Raw genomic sequence first — 19,098 nt, 5'->3', positions numbered from 1 at the left:
ACCTCACACGTCAGATGCATCCACGCGCCACTCAAGCACACTTATCTTATAAAATAAAGACACAACAACTGTAATTGGCGTGAAAGGGGTCAGCTTTTATTTTTCTGACTGATAGGGAGGCCTATTAAATACTAAAACTAAAATGCAGACTTCCCTATCTAACTAAGGTGGCGGGGAGAAGAACGGTTAAGCATGATAAACGTAACATGGGTGATCAATGTTATAATACAGAAAAACAAGCAATAAAAAACATATGTGTAAGGGAAGAGGGGAAGGAGATTTTTTTGCTGCGCCAATGTGTCTCAATTATCTTAAAAATTTTTTTTACAAAGCTAATAGCTTAGAAATAAGATCCGAGGTGTCAGAAGTGTGTGCGCCTCTATAAGGAGTAGTGTGTTACTCCTAGACTAATGAACTAGAGAGGAAGAAAAAATAGAAGCGCTCAACACTAACTGACCCTGTGATCCAAGATTAAATCACAACTAAAGTGTCCAAAGGGATTTTTGATATAGTAAAATATATTTATTACAATACAAAAAATTAAGCACAATAAACCAGATATATATCTGACATAAAAACCCTTATCCTCACTGAAATTATGTGATCAACAGATATTCTACATTCATATCAGTTACAAGTGTCAGCTAGATAACTAGTAGCAATATAGTTGTAACAATTGTTGCAATAAAGTAACCAAGCTGTTTATTTGGCACTGTTGAATATATACTCAGACACAATTGTTAAATGTAGAATTGATTATAGATAAGGAGTACACTCATAGGCTCTATATACCAGAGCTGATATTCTGACACGTCTCTAAAGTTCCAGGAGCCGATGGCAGGTGATAATGAATAATTAAATTACCTCTCCGGTAAGGCTGGCTGGTCCCGAGCGTCCTCGGGTGAGTCCAGAAAGCCTGGATTGAACTGCAGAGTTAAAAGCACTACCGTGCTAGCCGAAGTCCCGCTGTAGAGTCTGCTGTCCCTGGGCGTGCACCGCCCGTTGCAGTTTGTAGGGAAAAGACAGGTAGATGGCGGCTATAATGGAGAGCCCGCTGCGGGAAAAAGCACCTTAGTGGAACTCCTCGATCTCCCTGGACTGGCACCGTCCGTTGGAAATGTAGGGGAGAGAGGCTGCTGGTTAGCCACTGGTGCTGTGCGGAGATGGAAGTGCGGCTTTATCCTGTCCTGGCTGACGCACTGTTTGCTCCCGTGAAAGAATTACCGGAGCCGTGCGGAGAGTATCAGATACAACAATCGGTCAGTGAGGCGTAAGGGGGAGGAGTCCTGACGCGTTTCGTCACGTGACCCGTGACTTTTTCAAAGATAAGGGAGCCTTCTGCCCCAGATGTTCCGGGATCGGCCTCCTGCCTCCATCCCCGACATCGAAAATCAAAAATCCAAGGACAGGGGTCGGCCTTCTGCCACTACCCCTGCCCCACCAACAGTTGCAGGGACGGAGGTACGCTCCGCCCCTACATGGTAAAAATTGGGCCACCGGCCCCACCATCCACATATGTTTATACCAGTTATATGGACCCACTTGGTAAAGCGATGCCCGTAAACTAATTATGAAACTATAAAATTTCCCTAAAAGTACACCCAAACTTACTAACCTTGAACTCATAATTAAAATTAAGTAACCGTTCAGAAACCGGCCACCAAAAGCCGACACAATGAACCTGACTGTAGAACAAATGAAATAAAAACAAAACCAAGTCCCCAGGGCGGGAGGGCGGGTCACGAGAAGAGCTGAAAAGAGGGAGGAAGTACCCTGTCAGCAGCCTATATGTATGACAGGCCAGCCCCTATACATGATCCAGCCAATCAGCCCCTCGGACACTCTGTCCACGTTCCTCCCACCACAAAACATTAACCCCTTCCAAGCCAAGGTGATGCACTGAGCGGCGCTACGGAATCCCTGACGGTGTGTTTATGCTGCTGCGGTCACAGTATGTTCCCTACGCAGTCTTAAACCTCACACGTCAGATGCATCCACGCGCCACTCAAGCACACTTATCTTATAAAATAAAGACACAACAACTGTAATTGGCGTGAAAGGGGTCAGCTTTTATTTTTCTGACTGATAGGGAGGCCTATTAAATACTAAAACTAAAATGCAGACTTCCCTATCTAACTAAGGTGGCGGGGAGAAGAACGGTTAAGCATGATAAACGTAACATGGGTGATCAATGTTATAATACAGAAAAACAAGCAATAAAAAACATATGTGTAAGGGAGCCTTCTGCCCCAGATGTTCCGGGATCGGCCTCCTGCCTCCATCCCCGACATCGAAAATCAAAAATCCAAGGACAGGGGTCGGCCTTCTGCCACTACCCCTGCCCCACCAACAGTTGCAGGGACGGAGGTACGCTCCGCCCCTACATGGTAAAAATTGGGCCACCGGCCCCACCATCCACATATGTTTATACCAGTTATATGGACCCACTTGGTAAAGCGATGCCCGTAAACTAATTATGAAACTATAAAATTTCCCTAAAAGTACACCCAAACTTACTAACCTTGAACTCATAATTAAAATTAAGTAACCGTTCAGAAACCGGCCAACTGCCAGGTTACCAACCTGCCACCGCCACCTACTCCGAAAAGACTAACTAAAGGGATCTAAAAAGCAGAATGAAACTAACCAAAGAGACCTAAAAGTAGGACACGGACTAACGCAACGGAAACCCAAGAAAAAACTACCTAAAGGGGCCTAAGAATGTGAATAATGACCTCCAAGAAGATCAGCATACCAGCCGACGACAAGATGCACCCCGTCATACCAGTACTGTGACGGATCATGGAAGGAGATACCACCGAGCTGCATGACCAGGCCGCCATGCTGGAGGACAGCACGACCGACAACCGCATTGACCCGCCTCCGAACTAGGTCAATCGCCCCGGGGTTAAAGGCTCCACGCAAAGACCGCAGAGGGACGATGTCTTACCAGAGGATCAGGCAAAACGGCCAGTCAGCCCTCAGTTTCAACAGCTGACGTCTGATCTCGAGGCGAAGGTCGAGCCCAGTGCGGCGCACCAGATCAATGCCACCCAGATGCAAGACCAGAAACCGCGGGTATCCAAATCGGCCAACTGCCGCCCGAAGCCAGTCCAGCAGGCCGTCCCCAGCGGAGGCCTCTACGCCTCCACCAGCGCACAGCCTGCAGCTCCGGCCGGGTTAATAAACAAGCTAAAGATAAAATGAGTGGTAGATGGGCAACCTAACTGCTTCCCTAACGGGGAGGGGGTTTTGGGGGGAAGGGTCGCCCAATTTGACTTGAGGCAAAAACACAAAACTTCGTTAGCCGGCAAGAGCCGTAATTAAAACCAACGATAAAACAAAAATTCCTCAAGGCCCCCGCAATCACAAAGTGCAACTGCGACGAGCGGCTAGTCCTCAAAGGGGCGCACTGTGAGGAAAGAGCCTGATATAGCATACCAGACCCCCAGCTACCCAGTGCCCGGACTTCGACTTCGGACCAACCCGCCGCAGCGGCTGCTGACGCAGCGCCGATGCGGAAAGAGTGAGTCCCAGTGTCGGCCGGAGATAGACCCAGGTACAAAAGACAACGATCCAAAACCGACCGGGAGAGATATCTGGACAACGGGGAACCGTCACAATGGACGAGCCACCCGGTTGGCGTTGGAGGCCGTAGGGACGAATAAGCCTGGGCCGCGGCACTGGACAAATGCCCCGCGCACGAGTCTGACCCACTCGAACCCACTGCCCCCTGCCGACTACGTCCGTCTTGGAGCGCTGAATCCGCCACCACAAACCGACGGGGCATACGACGACGCGGGCCGCCAGCATGGGCGAGGCTGAAGTCCGAGAGACGGACCCCAGCTCACCCACCCCTGAGGGCACCGTGGAAGGCCATCGGAAAGGCCACCATGTAGAGGCGAACCTTGAATCCCCATATCGTATCCCCGTATCCTTGTATCGTGAGCGCTGAATCCAACACCCCAAACCTTCGGGGCGTACGTCGACGGCCGTTATTGACTGAAAGGAAGGCCTATTAAATCTAAACTCGGATGAAAATACTCCCTGTCGAACTAAGGGACGGGTGAATATATTGTTCACCCATAGCCGAAAGCAGACAGCTCATGAAAATAAAATATCTCAAAATTATAATTTAAATAATATCCTAAATGTTGGAGGGCCGTCTGCCCCGATGTTCTGGGATCGGCCTCCTGCCACCATCCCTGAGGGCCTGCTACCCCGATGTTATGGGATCGGCCTCCTGCCACCATCCCTGAGGGCCTGCTACCCAGATGTTATGGGATCGGCCTTCTGCCACCATCCCTGAGGGCCTGCTACCCAGATGTTGTGGGATCGGCCTTCTGCCACCATCCCTGAGGGCCTGCTGCCCAGATGTTATGGGATCGGCCTTCTGCCACCATCCCTGAGGGCCTGCTACCCAGATGTTATGGGATCGGCCTTCTGCCACCATCCCTGAGGGCCTGCTACCCCGATGTTATGGGATCGGCCTTCTGCCACCATCCCTGAGGGCCTGCTACCCAGATGTTATGGGATCGGCCTTCTGCCACCATCCCTGAGGGCCTGCTACCCAGATGTTGTGGGATCGGCCTTCTGCCACCATCCCTGAGGGCCTGCTACTCAGATGTTATGGGATCGGCCTTCTGCCACCATCCCAGACATCCCGAATCCAATGCAACTATGGTCCAACTGTCCGTAAAAGTTGCAGGAACCAAAGACCTTTGGGCTAAATCGTCCAATCCGCACGCAGACGCAGGACGGAAATCCCCTTGGATTAGAGCTGCAGGAGCTAACTGCCTAAAACCACTGCAAGTCGCCGCGCGAAAGGGTATCATCAAGTTTGTTGCGCTCGGCCGGGACATGCTTGTCTCGCAACGTAATGTTGGTCAACCACACTATCTCGCGAAGACCCGCAGACCAGCAAGGATGTGGACTCCTGCCTAATGATGGCAAAAAACCAAGCCTAAATTGTTGCACCAGAAGACCACCTGTTTGTTACGCAGGGCATAGCGCCAAAGCGCCACTGCGCCCAGCATGGGAAAAATTTACAGCAACCGCAAGAATCGCAAGCACCAGAGGTGTCCGTGAAAAATTCCAAAGAGGAGGTGAAACGAACTAGAAATCCGTCCCACATACGTAAGCCCCTCGAGTGCTAAACTAAGAAAATGATGAGGGCGTATAATCCCAACTGTCGCCCGTTCCAATTTTCCAAAGAAAGACTCTACTCATTGGGATAACCTTCCAAACAAAAAGAAGCGGGCCCAAGAAGGATTGAGGCTGTTGTAGAGTAAGCTTGTCCGCGGCAAGCTCATAGAGGAAACCATCAGGAAGACGCAACACCTTGTCCCCAAGGAGCCTACAGAGACCATCATCTGAATCTCGAGGTAAACAAGGAGGCGGAGGGACCTGCCAATGGTCACCGCAGTAAGACGATGCAGCGAACAAAGCCAGGTGGGCCGAGCAAAAGAAAATCCCCCAAGTAGTGCGACATACCCCGCTCGCCCGTCGCCTGCTGCAGACCCCAGCGGAGGAAAGAACTGCACCTTGCAAAGTCAGCGCACGAGAGAGAAAAACCCCACAGGGAGGCAGCGATGGATGTATTAGCCATCATCCATTTGAAAACCCATAAATCGAAAGGCGAAAGGGTGCAGCGGGAGGAGCAAAATGCTGACGCGATGTCCAATTCACACATCACCGCCCCTGGACCAAACGACCGAATGGCATCTATGGCCGAATCAAAACATACCGATAGGTAAACGACCCTACCTGATAATAGGGACAGCCTCATAAACCGATGACCCGAGAGGACAGGAAAGATGGATGAGAAAGCCTATCATCCCGGCCAACGACAATGCAGCCGCAACCTTCTGCCGGAGGACGTCCGGAAACTCCCGAGCCGAATGCAAGTTCGTACTAGCCCCGGGACCCGCCAGTCCATGTATCGGCAAGAGGAATCGAGGTGCGCAAACCCGAGTGTAAGAATAGGGCGTCCACTGGCCGCGGGAAACCGTCGCGGCCCCCACCCCAAGTCTAATTGGGGTGGGGGCCGGAATTACCCCCGCGCCGTGTACTGGGGCAGTCCTTGATCCCGAGGCCTCCGCCACAGCTGATCAGGAGTGACGAATGTGACACCGCCGCCCCGAACCGCATTGGGCAGGATTGAAAGTGAAGCATTAACCATGCCCCGTGCGCCATGAACCCCCTCCAAAGCCAGCAGAATGAGAGGCAGGTCGTGGAACCCGTCGTTCCTGCTGTACCGACTAAACCCTTCGGCAGCTCCGAGCACAATACCACAGACTTCTAACCGAAGGTATAGATCTGCCGCCCATGCCGTTCGCGACGGAAGTCCTCGTAGTAACGCCGCCAAGGATGGTACCGCACATGTATATGGAATTGATGGCGCATGATGTTCATGTGTTCGTCCGGGCGCGTCTCTGATTAACACGCCGCAAAGATCGACATGATCTAACTCAAGTCGGGTAGAAGCGCAAAGCGTCCTCGCTGCCCCGGTCCTTTGCTTAGTTGAAAGCAAGGCTATACGAGCATCGCTAGTAATGGCAAAATATACAGATAGGCCCTTATGGATCCAGTCTTGGACCCGGGGCCGGAGACCACTGTGCATTTCCATGTTGGCGCAGTAACGGAGTCCGACACTGCCAACACGTGCGAGGCGGAAGAGGTGGAATGCCGTCGCTGCCGCCGTTTTTTGGCGCTTGACCCTGTCCCAACCATCGTCTTAGGAGGACACCCTCTGAGGACGTGGCGGCAAGGGAAGAGTCCGTGCCCCGATGCCTGCGCCTATCGCGCCTGCCGTTACCCTTACGCGCTGCTATAGGAGCGGGACTGAGTACTAGCTTCCCCCCCCACTATGGGGGGAAAGTGCGCTCCCCTTGGACCAGTCAGGGTCCGAGGAAGACTCACCAGTACGAGGGGGAACTCATCCTTCCCAGCAGCTGACGTACGACTTGTGGATGCGCCGACTGACTACCTTCCTGGCCCAACGTCCGCGGCTGGGGAAGCAAAAGAGAGACAATGTTCCCCTGTTCCCTAATCGAACCAGCAGCCGCCGGGAGTGGGGTAGGCGGGGCGACCGACGACACGACAAAGGCACAAATGGCTCGAAGATCAGACCCGGACGCGAGTCGCGCGCCCCACGGGATGATTGCAAACCTCCCATCGGAAGCAAGGACTCCGATGATCCCTCACTGTCAGGTACAATGGCACGTCCGCTCCGCTGCAATAACCCCCGATCGAAAATCCCGCGCCGCGACCTCCTCCCTTCCCGAGCAGTAGCCCCAGGAGGAGAAACCGGAGAATCGCCAGAACTAGAAAGAGGCATGTCCACGTCGGACTGAGGGCTATCCGTTGCAGCGACGGAAGCCGACAACCGGACGCGGGGCGGGACAGAACGCACGCCTCCCGCCGTCCCCGTATGAGACCGGTAGGGGCCACACGGTCACGGCTGGCGGTAGTACGAAGCGGCCTGCGAGGAGACCCGGAAGGGGCTGGCACTACGGGTCCAGCCACGGCAGGAGAGGCCAGGTAGCCCGTCACACCGCGGGCGGACGCGGAACGCCCCTGGGCGACAGATTGTTACAATGGCCGTCGCCAGCAGCAGGCCATCCGAAGCCGCAGAGCGTGTATTGCGCCGCCCTGCCACAGGAGGGAGCCTGCCGGCGAGCGTGTCACCCGGGGCGCAGTAACAGGCCTCATATGGGTCCCTGTAGTCCCCGTGGAGGTAGTGGCACGCACGCGCTGGCCAGACCCCTGGCGTCTGGCAGCCGCGCGGTCCCCCCTCCCTCCTGCTGAAACCATATATTGACGCATAATATGGGTCCCCCCTCGCTTACCACAACACCCCCCCCCCCCGGGCAGCCGAAGCGCAGGGCGGGAGACTGTTTCCCGGCGCCCACGTGGCCAGCCCGTACAGCAGCAGCCTCGAGCGGATCCAGGGACGGCAGGACACCGTCCCTGGCAGGCCGCATCAGACAGCCGCGGACCCCCCGTCGCTCCGTCTAGCGCCGCAGCCAGCGGCGGTGACGGAGAGGAGAGTGAGGCCTCAGGGAGCGCGGGCGGGTGCCGTGCACAGCCGCGCGCGCCGGAGCTCCAGCACAGCAGGGCGCCCAGGTCTACCCCGTGACGGCCGGACACCATCAGAGTCCATAAGCCGTGTGGGGAGCCGTGCGGGGAGCCCTGCGCTGCGCCTTGGGAGGAATTCATGATGAGAAATGCAGGGGGGGTAGGGGAGCCTGAACATACAAGGACAGGGATAGAAGTAGGAGAAGGTGAGATAAAGGGAAAGCAGAGAGAGGGTAGAAGGAATAATATAGGGAGAAAAAGGAATAAAGTGAATGGAAAAGGAAAGACTTTTAGTAATTCAATTGATAACAAAAGAGGGTTACTTATCAGTGTCACGAGAAGAGCTGAAAAGAGGGAGGAAGTACCCTGTCAGCAGCCTATATGTATGACAGGCCAGCCCCTATACATGATCCAGCCAATCAGCCCCTCGGACACTCTGTCCACGTTCCTCCCACCACAAAACATTAACCCCTTCCAAGCCAAGGTGATGCACTGAGCGGCGCTACGGAATCCCTGACGGTGTGTTTATGCTGCTGCGGTCACAGTATGTTCCCTACGCAGTCTTTCAACCAGAGAAAATGAGACATGTGCCTATAGGCATTGCAAAGTAACGAGAGCCTCAGATCTAGCCTGATTCACCCTCGTTTTATAGATTATCCACCATACTCAGCACATATCACTCGGCAAGACAGTGTGTCTTATTACATTCAGTCATACAGTAGCCTTTTGTTCCAACGACAGCATTGGAACATAAATAAATCCACGTGAGTAGCAAGCAATATATTTTCTGCACAATAGTCTGCTGACCTGTCTTTGCTGGTGTTACGGGGGACTGGTGTGGGAGTGGGGGTCTTCTCCTTTTCCACCCTGTTAAAATAAAATAAAAAATCATATAAAAATGCTTAACATTAGAAAGACATGTGCAGACATTTATCATAGAAATTGTATCATATTGGCAGACATTCAGGTCACACGTAAATAATCAAAGCATGATCTTATCAGAAAGGAGTCAACACTTCAGCCTATCATATGGCCATCACCTGATGGATAATATGAGTCCCAGGCCTAGATCCCCGTTAGGTTGTGACTATCTTCTTGTCCGCTAATAACGTGTACATTTGTGAGTCCTTGTATCACACCTCTTGCATGTACGACATTTGATTGTAAATATACATCTTACTTACTCCCATCTTATGCACTGGTTTATTTTCTTGCTAGACTTATTTTTTATTTTACCTGTTGTTCCTCTGTATTTTTACACTATGCTTTTTTGGGAAACGGTTATAATACCGCTAGTTGGGCTCCCGGACGTCACAATGCCGACACTGGAATACGACTAGCGGTGAAATACCACGGCCGGAATCCACGACACCCGTAGACGGGGAATATAACCTGTGGCGAGCCGTGCTCGCCCCCCTGCCAGCACACCGGTGGCCGGAATTCCGCTGTCGGTATACTGATCAGCCACCGGTTTCTCATAGCGATCCCGCTTTCCCCCCCCACTGTATTGTCCTGCAGAATTGTGTGGCACAATATAAATAATAAGATTTTACTTACCAGTAAATCTATTTCTCGTAGTCCGTAGAGGATACTGGGACTCCGTAAGGACCATAGGGAATAGACGGGCTCCGCAGGAGATAGGGCACTTTAAGAAAGCTTTGGATTCTGGGTGTGCACTGGCTCCTCCCTCTATGCCCCTCCTCCAGACCTCAGTTAGGGAAACTGTGCCCAGAGAAGATGGACAGTACGAGGAAGGATTTTTGTAAATCTAAGGGCGAGATCCATACCAGCCACACCAATCACACCGTATAACTTGTGATAAACTACCCAGTTAACAGTATGAACAACAACATAGCCTCGGTTCAACCGATAAACTATAACATAACCCTTATGTAAGCAATAACTATATACAAGTCTTGCAGAAGAAGTCCGCACTTGGGACGGGCGCCCAGCATCCTCTACGGACTACGAGAAAATAAGATTTTACTCACCGATAAATCTATTTCTCGTAGTCCGTAGTGGATGCTGGGACTCCGTAAGGACCATGGGGAATAGCGGCTCCGCAGGAGACAGGGCACAAGAATAAAAGCTTTAGGATCAGGTGGTGTGCACTGGCTCCTCCCCCTATGACCCTCCTCCAAGCCTCAGTTAGGATACTGTGCCCGGACGAGCGTACATAATAAGGAAGGATATTGAATCCCGGGTAAGACTCATACCAGCCACACCAATGACACCGTACAACTCGTGATCTGAACCCAGTTAACAGTATGATAAACGAAAGGAGCCTCTGAAAAGATGGCTCACAACAATAATAACCCGAATTTTGTAACAATAACTATATACAAGTATTGCAGACAATCCGCACTTGGGATGGGCGCCCAGCATCCACTACGGACTACGAGAAATAGATTTATCGGTGAGTAAAATCTTATTTTCTCTGACGTCCTAGTGGATGCTGGGACTCCGTAAGGACCATGGGGATTATACCAAAGCTCCCAAACGGGCGGGAGAGTGCGGATGACTCTGCAGCACCGAATGAGAGAACTCCAGGTCCTTCTCAGCCAGGGTATCAAATTTGTAGAATTTAGCAAACGTGTTTGCCCCTGACCAAGTAGCTGCTCGGCAAAGTTGTAAAGCCGAGACCCCTCGGGCAGCCGCCCAAGATGAGCCCACTTTCCTTGTGGAATGGGCTTTTACAGATTTTGGCTGTGGCAGGCCTGCCACAGAATGTGCAAGCTGAATTGTACTACAAATCCAACGAGCAATCGTCTGCTTAGAAGCAGGAGCACCCAGCTTGTTGGGTGCATACAGGATAAACAGCGAGTCAGATTTTCTGACTCCAGCCGTCCTGGAAACATATATTTTCAGGGCCCTGACAACGTCAAGCAACTTGGAGTCCTCCAAGTCCCTAGTAGCCGCAGGTACCACAATAGGTTGGTTCATGTGAAATGCAGAAACCACCTTAGGGAGAAATTGAGGACGAGTCCTCAATTCTGCCCTGTCAGAATGAAAAATTAAGTAAGGGCTTTTATATGATAAAGCCGCCAATTCTGACACACGCCTGGCTGAAGCCAGGGCTAACAGCATCGACACCTTCCATGTGAGATATTTTAAGTCCACAGTGGTGAGTGGTTCAAACCAATGTGACTTTAGGAAACTCAAAACAACATTGAGATCCCAAGGTGCCACTGGAGGCACAAAAGGAGGCTGTATATGCAGTACCCCTTTTACAAATGTCTGAACTTCAGGCACGGAAGCCAGTTCTTTCTGGAAGAAAATCGACAGGGCCGAAATTTGAACCTTAATGGACCCTAATTTTAGGCCCATAGACAGTCCTGTTTGCAGGAAATGGAGGAAACGACCCAGTTGAAATTCCTCTGTAGGGGCCTTCTTGGCCTCACACCACGCAACATATTTTCGCCAAATGCGGTGATAATGTTTTGCGGTTACATCCTTCCTGGCTTTGATCAGGGTAGGGATGACTTCATCTGGAATGCCTTTTTCCTTCAGGATCCGGCGTTCAACCGCCATGCCGTCAAACGCAGCCGCGGTAAGTCTTGGAACAGACAAGGCCCCTGCTGGAGCAGGTCCTTTCTTAGAGGTAGAGGCCACGGGTCTTCCGTGAGCATCTCTTGAAGTTCCGGGTACCAAGTCCTTCTTGGCCAATCCGGAACCACGAGTATAGTTCTTACTCCTCTCCTTCTTATGATTCTCAGTACTTTTGGTATGAGAGGCAGAGGAGGGAACACATACACTGACTGGTACACCCACGGTGTTACCAGAGCGTCCACCGCTATTGCCTGAGGGTCCCTTGACCTGGCGCAATACCTGTCTAGTTTTTTGTTTAGACGGGACGCCATCATGAACACTGCTGACAGTGCTATCACATGATTTTCCGCCCAGCGAAGAATCCTTGCAGCTTCTGCCATTGCCCTCCTGCTTCTCGTGTCGCCCTGTCTGTTTACGTGGGCGACTGACGTGATGTTGTCCGATTGGATCAATACCGCCTGACCCTGAAGCAGGGGTTTCGCTTGACTTAGGGCATTGTAAATGGCCCTTAGTTCCAGAATGTTTATATGAAGAGATGTTTCCATGCTTGACCACAAGCCCTGGAAATTTCTTCCCTATGTGACTGCTCCCCAGCCTCTCAGGCTGGCATCCGTGGTCACCAGGATCCAATCCTGAATGCCAAATCTGCGGCCCTCTAGTAGATGAGCACTCTGCAGCCACCACAGAAGAGACACCCTTGTCCTTGGCGACAGGGTTATCCGCTGATGCATCTGAAGATGCGATCCGGACCATTTGTCCAGTAGATCCCACTGAAACGTTCTTGCATGGAATCTTCCGAATGGAATCGCTTCGTAAGAAGCCACCATTTTTCCCAGGACCCTCGTGCACTGATGCACTGACACCTGGCCTGGTTTTAGGAGGTTCCTGACTAGCTCGGATAACTAAGAAAAAGAAGAGAGTAGAAGATTTTTTTACACTGGCGCTAAAATGAGACTGCCCTAGATATTAACCTCCCAAAGGTGTCACCAAAACACCTAGAAAATACAATATGCAATACAAAAATAGGAGATCTACAACCCTGGGCGCTCTTAAATAAATGTTTATGAAATACGTTCCTTCTCCTTATTATGAGATGCCTTCGTGTTGTTCTTTTTACTTTGCTCTGTACTTCATTCCACTCAAGATGGTACGGTGTAAAATCGGAGTTTGGGATATGAAGAAAGAGAGAGAAAGAAAATATATAGTGTAATACAGTCTTTATACAGATTTCTGTGTATATGGAAACGGGGTTCAATAGATGGAGCGTACCACACTCACTATAGACATGGGGGAGGTCAAACTCATAAAGGTATCTTTAACCAGAAAAAGGTAGGCGTACCCTACTCACACGGTCACTGGAGTTCAGGAAGCACATCAAGGTATCTTTAGTGTTTATCCCCTTGTGTTTCCTCCAAATGTCCCAGTACCAATATTAGGCTCATTCATAGGGAAAAAATAAATAAAAACATCCAATGTGTGGTATTGCCAAGAGAATAATGTTACAATTAAAGAACAAAATGTCCTAGAAGTTAATGCGTACTTATGGTCAAGTATGAATTAGCCACTGTATAACGGCAGTACCAAACGTACCCGACTTACTAGAAATCGGGAAAGGAAAAGCACATCAAGGTATCTTTACAGTTTCTTTAGATTATAATCACAATCTGCGTACCCCAACTCACAGTGTTGTTTTCTGTTATAAACACATCATGGTATCTTTTCCCTTGGAGCCTTCATCCAAAGGGTTATTCAATAATTTTCCAAGAAAAATATGTCCACCAGTCGAATAAAAATGACAAAGTTTTATTGTACAAAAATGGGTCCCACAGTCTGGGAGAATCCAACAGTTTAAAATACAAGATGCAATCCGAGACAGTTCCACAATTGAAAAAGATTGCAACAGAGAAAAATTTTTTAGATAAAATGAATTAAAAATTAAAATCCTAGTGAAAAAAGTACCACACAGACCCCAGCTGGTCACTGGAAAAGTTAGAAAGCAATACCAATGGTGGAAAAAGAGGGGTTGCCTTCTTACCAGAATCAGCGAAGATGTATGGGGGTAGTGTGGAGAAAAAACTGGCTGTTCACACTCCTTCTGTTGTCAATGCATTTCGGTCACCAGCTGACCTTTATCATGTCTTGATAAAGGTCAGCTGGTGACCGAAATGCATTGACAACAGAAGGAGTGTGAACAGCCAGTTTTTTCTCCACACTACCCCCATACATCTTCGCTGATTCTGGTAAGAAGGCAACCCCTCTTTTTCCACCATTGGTATTGCTTTCTAACTTTTCCAGTGACCAGCTGGGGTCTGTGTGGTACTTTTTTCACTAGGATTTTAATTTTTAATTCATTTTATCTAAAAAAATTTTCTCTGTTGCAATCTTTTTCAATTGTGGAACTGTCTCGGATTGCATCTTGTATTTTAAACTGTTGGATTCTCCCAGACTGTGGGACCCATTTTTGTACAATAAAACTTTGTCATTTTTATTCGACTGGTGGACATATTTTTCTTGGAAAATTATTGAATAACCCTTTGGATGAAGGCTCCAAGGGAAAAGATACCATGATGTGTTTATAACAGAAAACAACACTGTGAGTTGGGGTACGCAGATTGTGATTATAATCTAAAGAAACTGTAAAGATACCTTGATGTGCTTTTCCTTTCCCGATTTCTAGTAAGTCGGGTACGTTTGGTACTGCCGTTATACAGTGGCTAATTCATACTTGACCATAAGTACGCATTAACTTCTAGGACATTTTGTTCTTTAATTGTAACATTATTCTCTTGGCAATACCACACATTGGATGTTTTTATTTATTTTTTCCCTATGAATGAGCCTAATATTGGTACTGGGACATTTGGAGGAAACACAAGGGGATAAACACTAAAGATACCTTGATGTGCTTCCTGAACTCCAGTGACCGTGTGAGTAGGGTACGCCTACCTTTTTCTGGTTAAAGATACCTTTATGAGTTTGACCTCCCCCATGTCTATAGTGAGTGTGGTACGCTCCATCTATTGAACCCCGTTTCCATATACACAGAAATCTGTATAAAGACTGTATTACACTATATATTTTCTTTCTCTCTCTTTCTTCATATCCCAAACTCCGATTTTACACCGTACCATCTTGAGTGGAATGAAGTACAGAGCAAAGTAAAAAGAACAACACGAAGGCATCTCATAATAAGGAGAAGGAACGTATTTCATAAACATTTATTTAAGAGCGCCCAGGGTTGTAGATCTCCTATTTTTGTATTGCATATAGCTCGGATAACTCCCTGGCCTTCTCCTCCGGGAGAAACACCTTCTTCTGGACTGTTTCCAGAATCATTCCTAGGAACAGTAGACGTGTCGTTGGAATCAGCTGCGATTTTGGAATATTTAGGATCCACCCGTGCTGACGTAACACTACCTGAGATAGTGCTACTCCGACTTCTAACTGTTCCCTGGACCTTGCCCTTATCAGGAGATCGTCCAAGTAAGGGATAATTAAGATGCCTTTTCTTCGAAGAAGAATCATCATTTCGGCCATTACCTTGGTAAAGACCCGAGGTGCCGTGGACAACCCAAACGGCAGCGTCTGAAACTGATAATGACAGTTTTGTACTACAAACCTGAGGTACCCTTGGTGAGAAGGGTAGATTGGGACGTGGAGATAAGCATCTTTGATGTCCAGAGACACCATATAGTCCCCTTCTTCCAGGTTCGCTATCACTGCTCTGAGTGACTCCATCTTGAATTTGAACCTTTTTATGTAAGTGTTCAAGGATTTCAGATTTAAAATTGGTCTCACCGAGCCGTCCGGCTTCGGTACCACAAACAGCGTGGAATAATACCCCTTTCCTTGTTGTAGGAGGGGTACCTTGATTATCACCTGCTGGGAATACAGCTTGTGAATGGCTTCCAAAACTGCCTCCCTGTCGGAGGGAGACTTTGGTAGAGCAGACTTCAGGAACCGGCGAGGGGGAAACGCCTCGAATTCCAGTTTGTACCCCTGCGATACTACCTGTAGAATCCAGGGGTCCACTTGCGAGTGAGCCCACTGCGCGTTGAAATTCTTGAGACGGGCCCCCACCGTCTCTGAGTCTGCTTGTAAAGCCCCAGCGTCATGCTGAAGACTTGGCAGAAGCAGGGGAGGACTTCTGCTCCTGGGAAGCGGCTGCATGGTGCAGTCTTTTTCCTCTTCCTCTGCCCCGGGGCAGAAATGAGTGGCCTTTTGCTCGCTTGTACTTATGGGAACGAAAGGACTGAGTTTGAAAAGACGGTGTCTTTTTCTGCTGATGTGAGGTGACCTGGGGTAAAAAGGTGGACTTTCCAGCCGTTGCCGTGGCCACCAGGTCCGATAGACCAGCCCCAAATAACTCCTCCCCTTTATACGGCAATACTTCCATATGTCGTTTGGAATCCGCATCCCCTGACCACTGTCGCGTCCATAATGCTCTTCTGGCAGAAATGGACATAGCACTTACTCTTGATGCCAGGGTGCAAATATCCCTCTGTGCATCACGCATATATAGTAATGCATCCTTCAAATGCTCTATAGTTAACAATATATTGTCCCTGTCCAGGGTATCAATATTTTCAGTCAGGGAATCCGACCACGCGACTCCAGCACTGCACATCCAGGCTGAAGCGATAGCTGGTCGCAGTATAACACCAGTATGTGTGTATATACTTTTTAGGATATTTTCCAGCCTTCTATCAGCTGGTTCTTTGAGGGTGGCCGTATCAGGAGACGGTAACGCTACTTGTTTAGATAAACGTGTGAGCGCTTTATCTACCCTCGGGGGTGTTTCCCAACGCGCCCTAACCTCTGGCGGGAAAGGGTATAGTGCCAATAATTTATTAGAAATTAGCAGTTTTTTTGTCGGGGGAAACCCACGCTTTATCACACACCTCATTTAATTCATCTGACTCAGGAAAAACTATTGGTAGTTTTTTCACACCCCACATAATACCCTTCTTTGTGGTACTTGTAGTGTCAGAAATGTTCAATGCCTCCTTCATTGCCGTGATCATGTAACGTGTGGCCCTACTGGACATTACGTTTGTCTCCTCACCGTCGACACTAGACTCAGTATCTGTGTCTGGGTCTGTGTCGACCCACTGAGGTAACGGGCGTTTTAGGGCCCCTGACGGTGTCTGAGACGCCTGGACAGGCACTAATTGATTTGCCGGCTGTCTCATGTCGTCAACAGTTTTTTGCAAAGTGCTGACATTGTCACGTAATTCTTTAAATACGATCATCCAGTCAGGTGTCGACTCCCTAGGGGGTGACATCACTAACCCAGGCAATTGCTCCGCCTCCACATCATTTTCCTCCTCATACATGTCGACACACACGTACCGACACACAGCACACACACCGGGAATGCTCTGATAGAGGACAGGACCCCACCAGCCCTTTGGATAGACAGAGGGAGAGTTTGCCAGCACACACCAAGCGCTATATATATATATACAGGGATAACCTTATATAAGTGTTACTCCCTTTTATAGCTGCTGTTTTTATTATTAGCTGCCAATAGTGCCCCCCCTTCTCTTTTTTACCCTGATTCTGTAGCAGGTCTGCAGGGGAGAGTCAGGGAGCCGTCCTTCCAGCGAAGCTGTGAGGGAAAATGGCGCTTGTGTGCTGAGGAGATAGGCTCCGCCCCTTCACGACGTCCTTATCTCCCGCTCTTTTCTGGAAAAATGGCAGGGGTTAAATACATCCATATAGCCCAGGAGCTATATGTGATGTATTTCTTTTTGCCAACCTAAGGTATATCTGTTATATTGCGTCTCAGGGCGCTCCCCCCCCAGCGCCCTGCACCCTCAGTGACCGGAGTGTGAAGTGTGCTGAGAGCAATGGCGCACAGCTGCAGTGCTGTGCGCTACCTTAGTTGAAGACAGGACCGTCTTCTGCCGCCGATTTCACCGGACCTCTTCGCTCTTCTGGCTCTGTAAGGGGGCCGGCGGCGCGGCTCCGGGACCCATCCAGGCTGAACCTGTGATCGTCCCTCTGGAGCTAATGTCCAGTAGCCTAAGAAACCCAATCCACTCTGCACGCAGGTGAGTTCGTTTCTTCTCCCCTTAGTCCCACGATGCAGTGAGCCTGTTGCCAGCAGGACTCACTGAAAATAAAAAACCTAAAATAAACTTTTATTCTAAGCAGCTCAGGAGAGCCACCTAGCCTGCACCCTTCTCGTTCGGGCACAAAAATCTAACTGAGGCATGGAGGAGGGTCATAGGGGGAGGAGCCAGTGCACACCACCTGATCCTAAAGCTTTTATTCTTGTGCCCTGTCTCCTGCGGAGCCGCTATTCCCCATGGTCCTTACGGAGTCCCAGCATCCACTAGGACGTCAGAGAAATAGATTTACCGGTAAGTAAAATCTTATTTTCTCTAACGTCCTTGAGGATGCTGGGACTCCGTAAGGACCATGGGGATTATACCAAAGCTCCCAAATGGGCGGGAGAGTGCGGATGACTCTGCAGCACCGAATTGAGCAAACAGGAGGTCCTCCTCAGTCAGGGTATCAAACTTACAGAACTTTGCAAAGGTATTTGACCCCGACCAAGTGGCAGCTCGGCACAGCTGTAGTGCCGAGACCCCTCGGGCAGCCGCCCAAGAAGAGCCCACCTTCCTAGTGGAATGGGCCTAAACCGATTTAGGTAACGGCAATCCTGCCGTAGAATGCTCCAGCTGAAACGTGTTACAGATCCAGCGAGCAATAGTCTGCTTTGAAGCAGGGCCGCCAACCTTGTTGGCTGTATACAGGACAAACAGTGCTTCTGTTTTGCAGATCCTAGCCGTTCTGGCCACGTAAATTTTCAAAGCCCTGACCACATCAAGGGACTCGGAATCCTCCAAGTCACGCGTAGCCACAGGTACGACAATAGGTTGGTTCATATGAAAGGATGAGACCACCTTTGGCAGGAATTGAGGACGGGTCCGCAATTTTGCTCTATCCATATGGACAATCAGATAGGGCTTTTAGTGATAAAAGCCTCCAATTCCGAAACTCGCCTAGCCGAAGTCAAGGCTAACAACATGACCACCTTCCAGGTGAAATATTTCAACACCACTGACTTAAGTGGTTCAAACCAATGAGACTTAAGGAACCGTAACACCACGTTAAGGTCCCAAGGCGCCACCGGCGGTACAAAAGGAGGCTAAAAATGCCGTACTCCCTGCACAAACGTTTGTACTTCAGGAAGAGAAGCCAAATCTTTTTGGAAGAAAATGGATAAGGCCGAAATTTGAACCTTTATCGATCCTAATTTTAGGTCCAAATTCACTCCAGTTTGAAGGAAGTGAAGCAGACGGCCCAAAAGGAATTCCTCCGTAGGAGCATTCCTGGCCTCACATCAGGAAACATATTTTCGCCATATTCAGTGATAATGTTTCAATGTCACTTCCTTCCTAGCCTTAATTAGGGTAGGAATGACCTCCTCCGGAATACCCATTACCGCTAGGATCCTGC

General features: G+C 49.6%; 1 protein-coding gene across 5 annotated transcripts in view; it reads right to left on the bottom strand.

Moving 5' to 3' along the window:
* The window catches only part of ZNF185 (zinc finger protein 185 with LIM domain), a 344,343-nt gene that overhangs the window by 50,380 nt on the left and 274,865 nt on the right, over nucleotides 1-19,098 (bottom strand). For all 5 annotated transcript variants that reach the window (XM_063937558.1, XM_063937560.1, XM_063937559.1 and 2 more), the window contains one exon: nucleotides 8,887-8,946. In XM_063937558.1, the coding sequence (XP_063793628.1) occupies nucleotides 8,887-8,946 (60 nt within the window). The remainder of the gene's footprint in view (nucleotides 1-8,886; nucleotides 8,947-19,098) is intronic.

The sequence above is a fragment of the Pseudophryne corroboree genome, chromosome 8, assembly GCF_028390025.1.
Source record: "Pseudophryne corroboree isolate aPseCor3 chromosome 8, aPseCor3.hap2, whole genome shotgun sequence".
Taxonomy (NCBI): Eukaryota; Metazoa; Chordata; class Amphibia; order Anura; family Myobatrachidae; genus Pseudophryne; species Pseudophryne corroboree.
The sequence above is the reverse complement of the archived record's forward strand: the minus strand, read 5'-3'. Positions and strand labels throughout refer to the sequence as shown.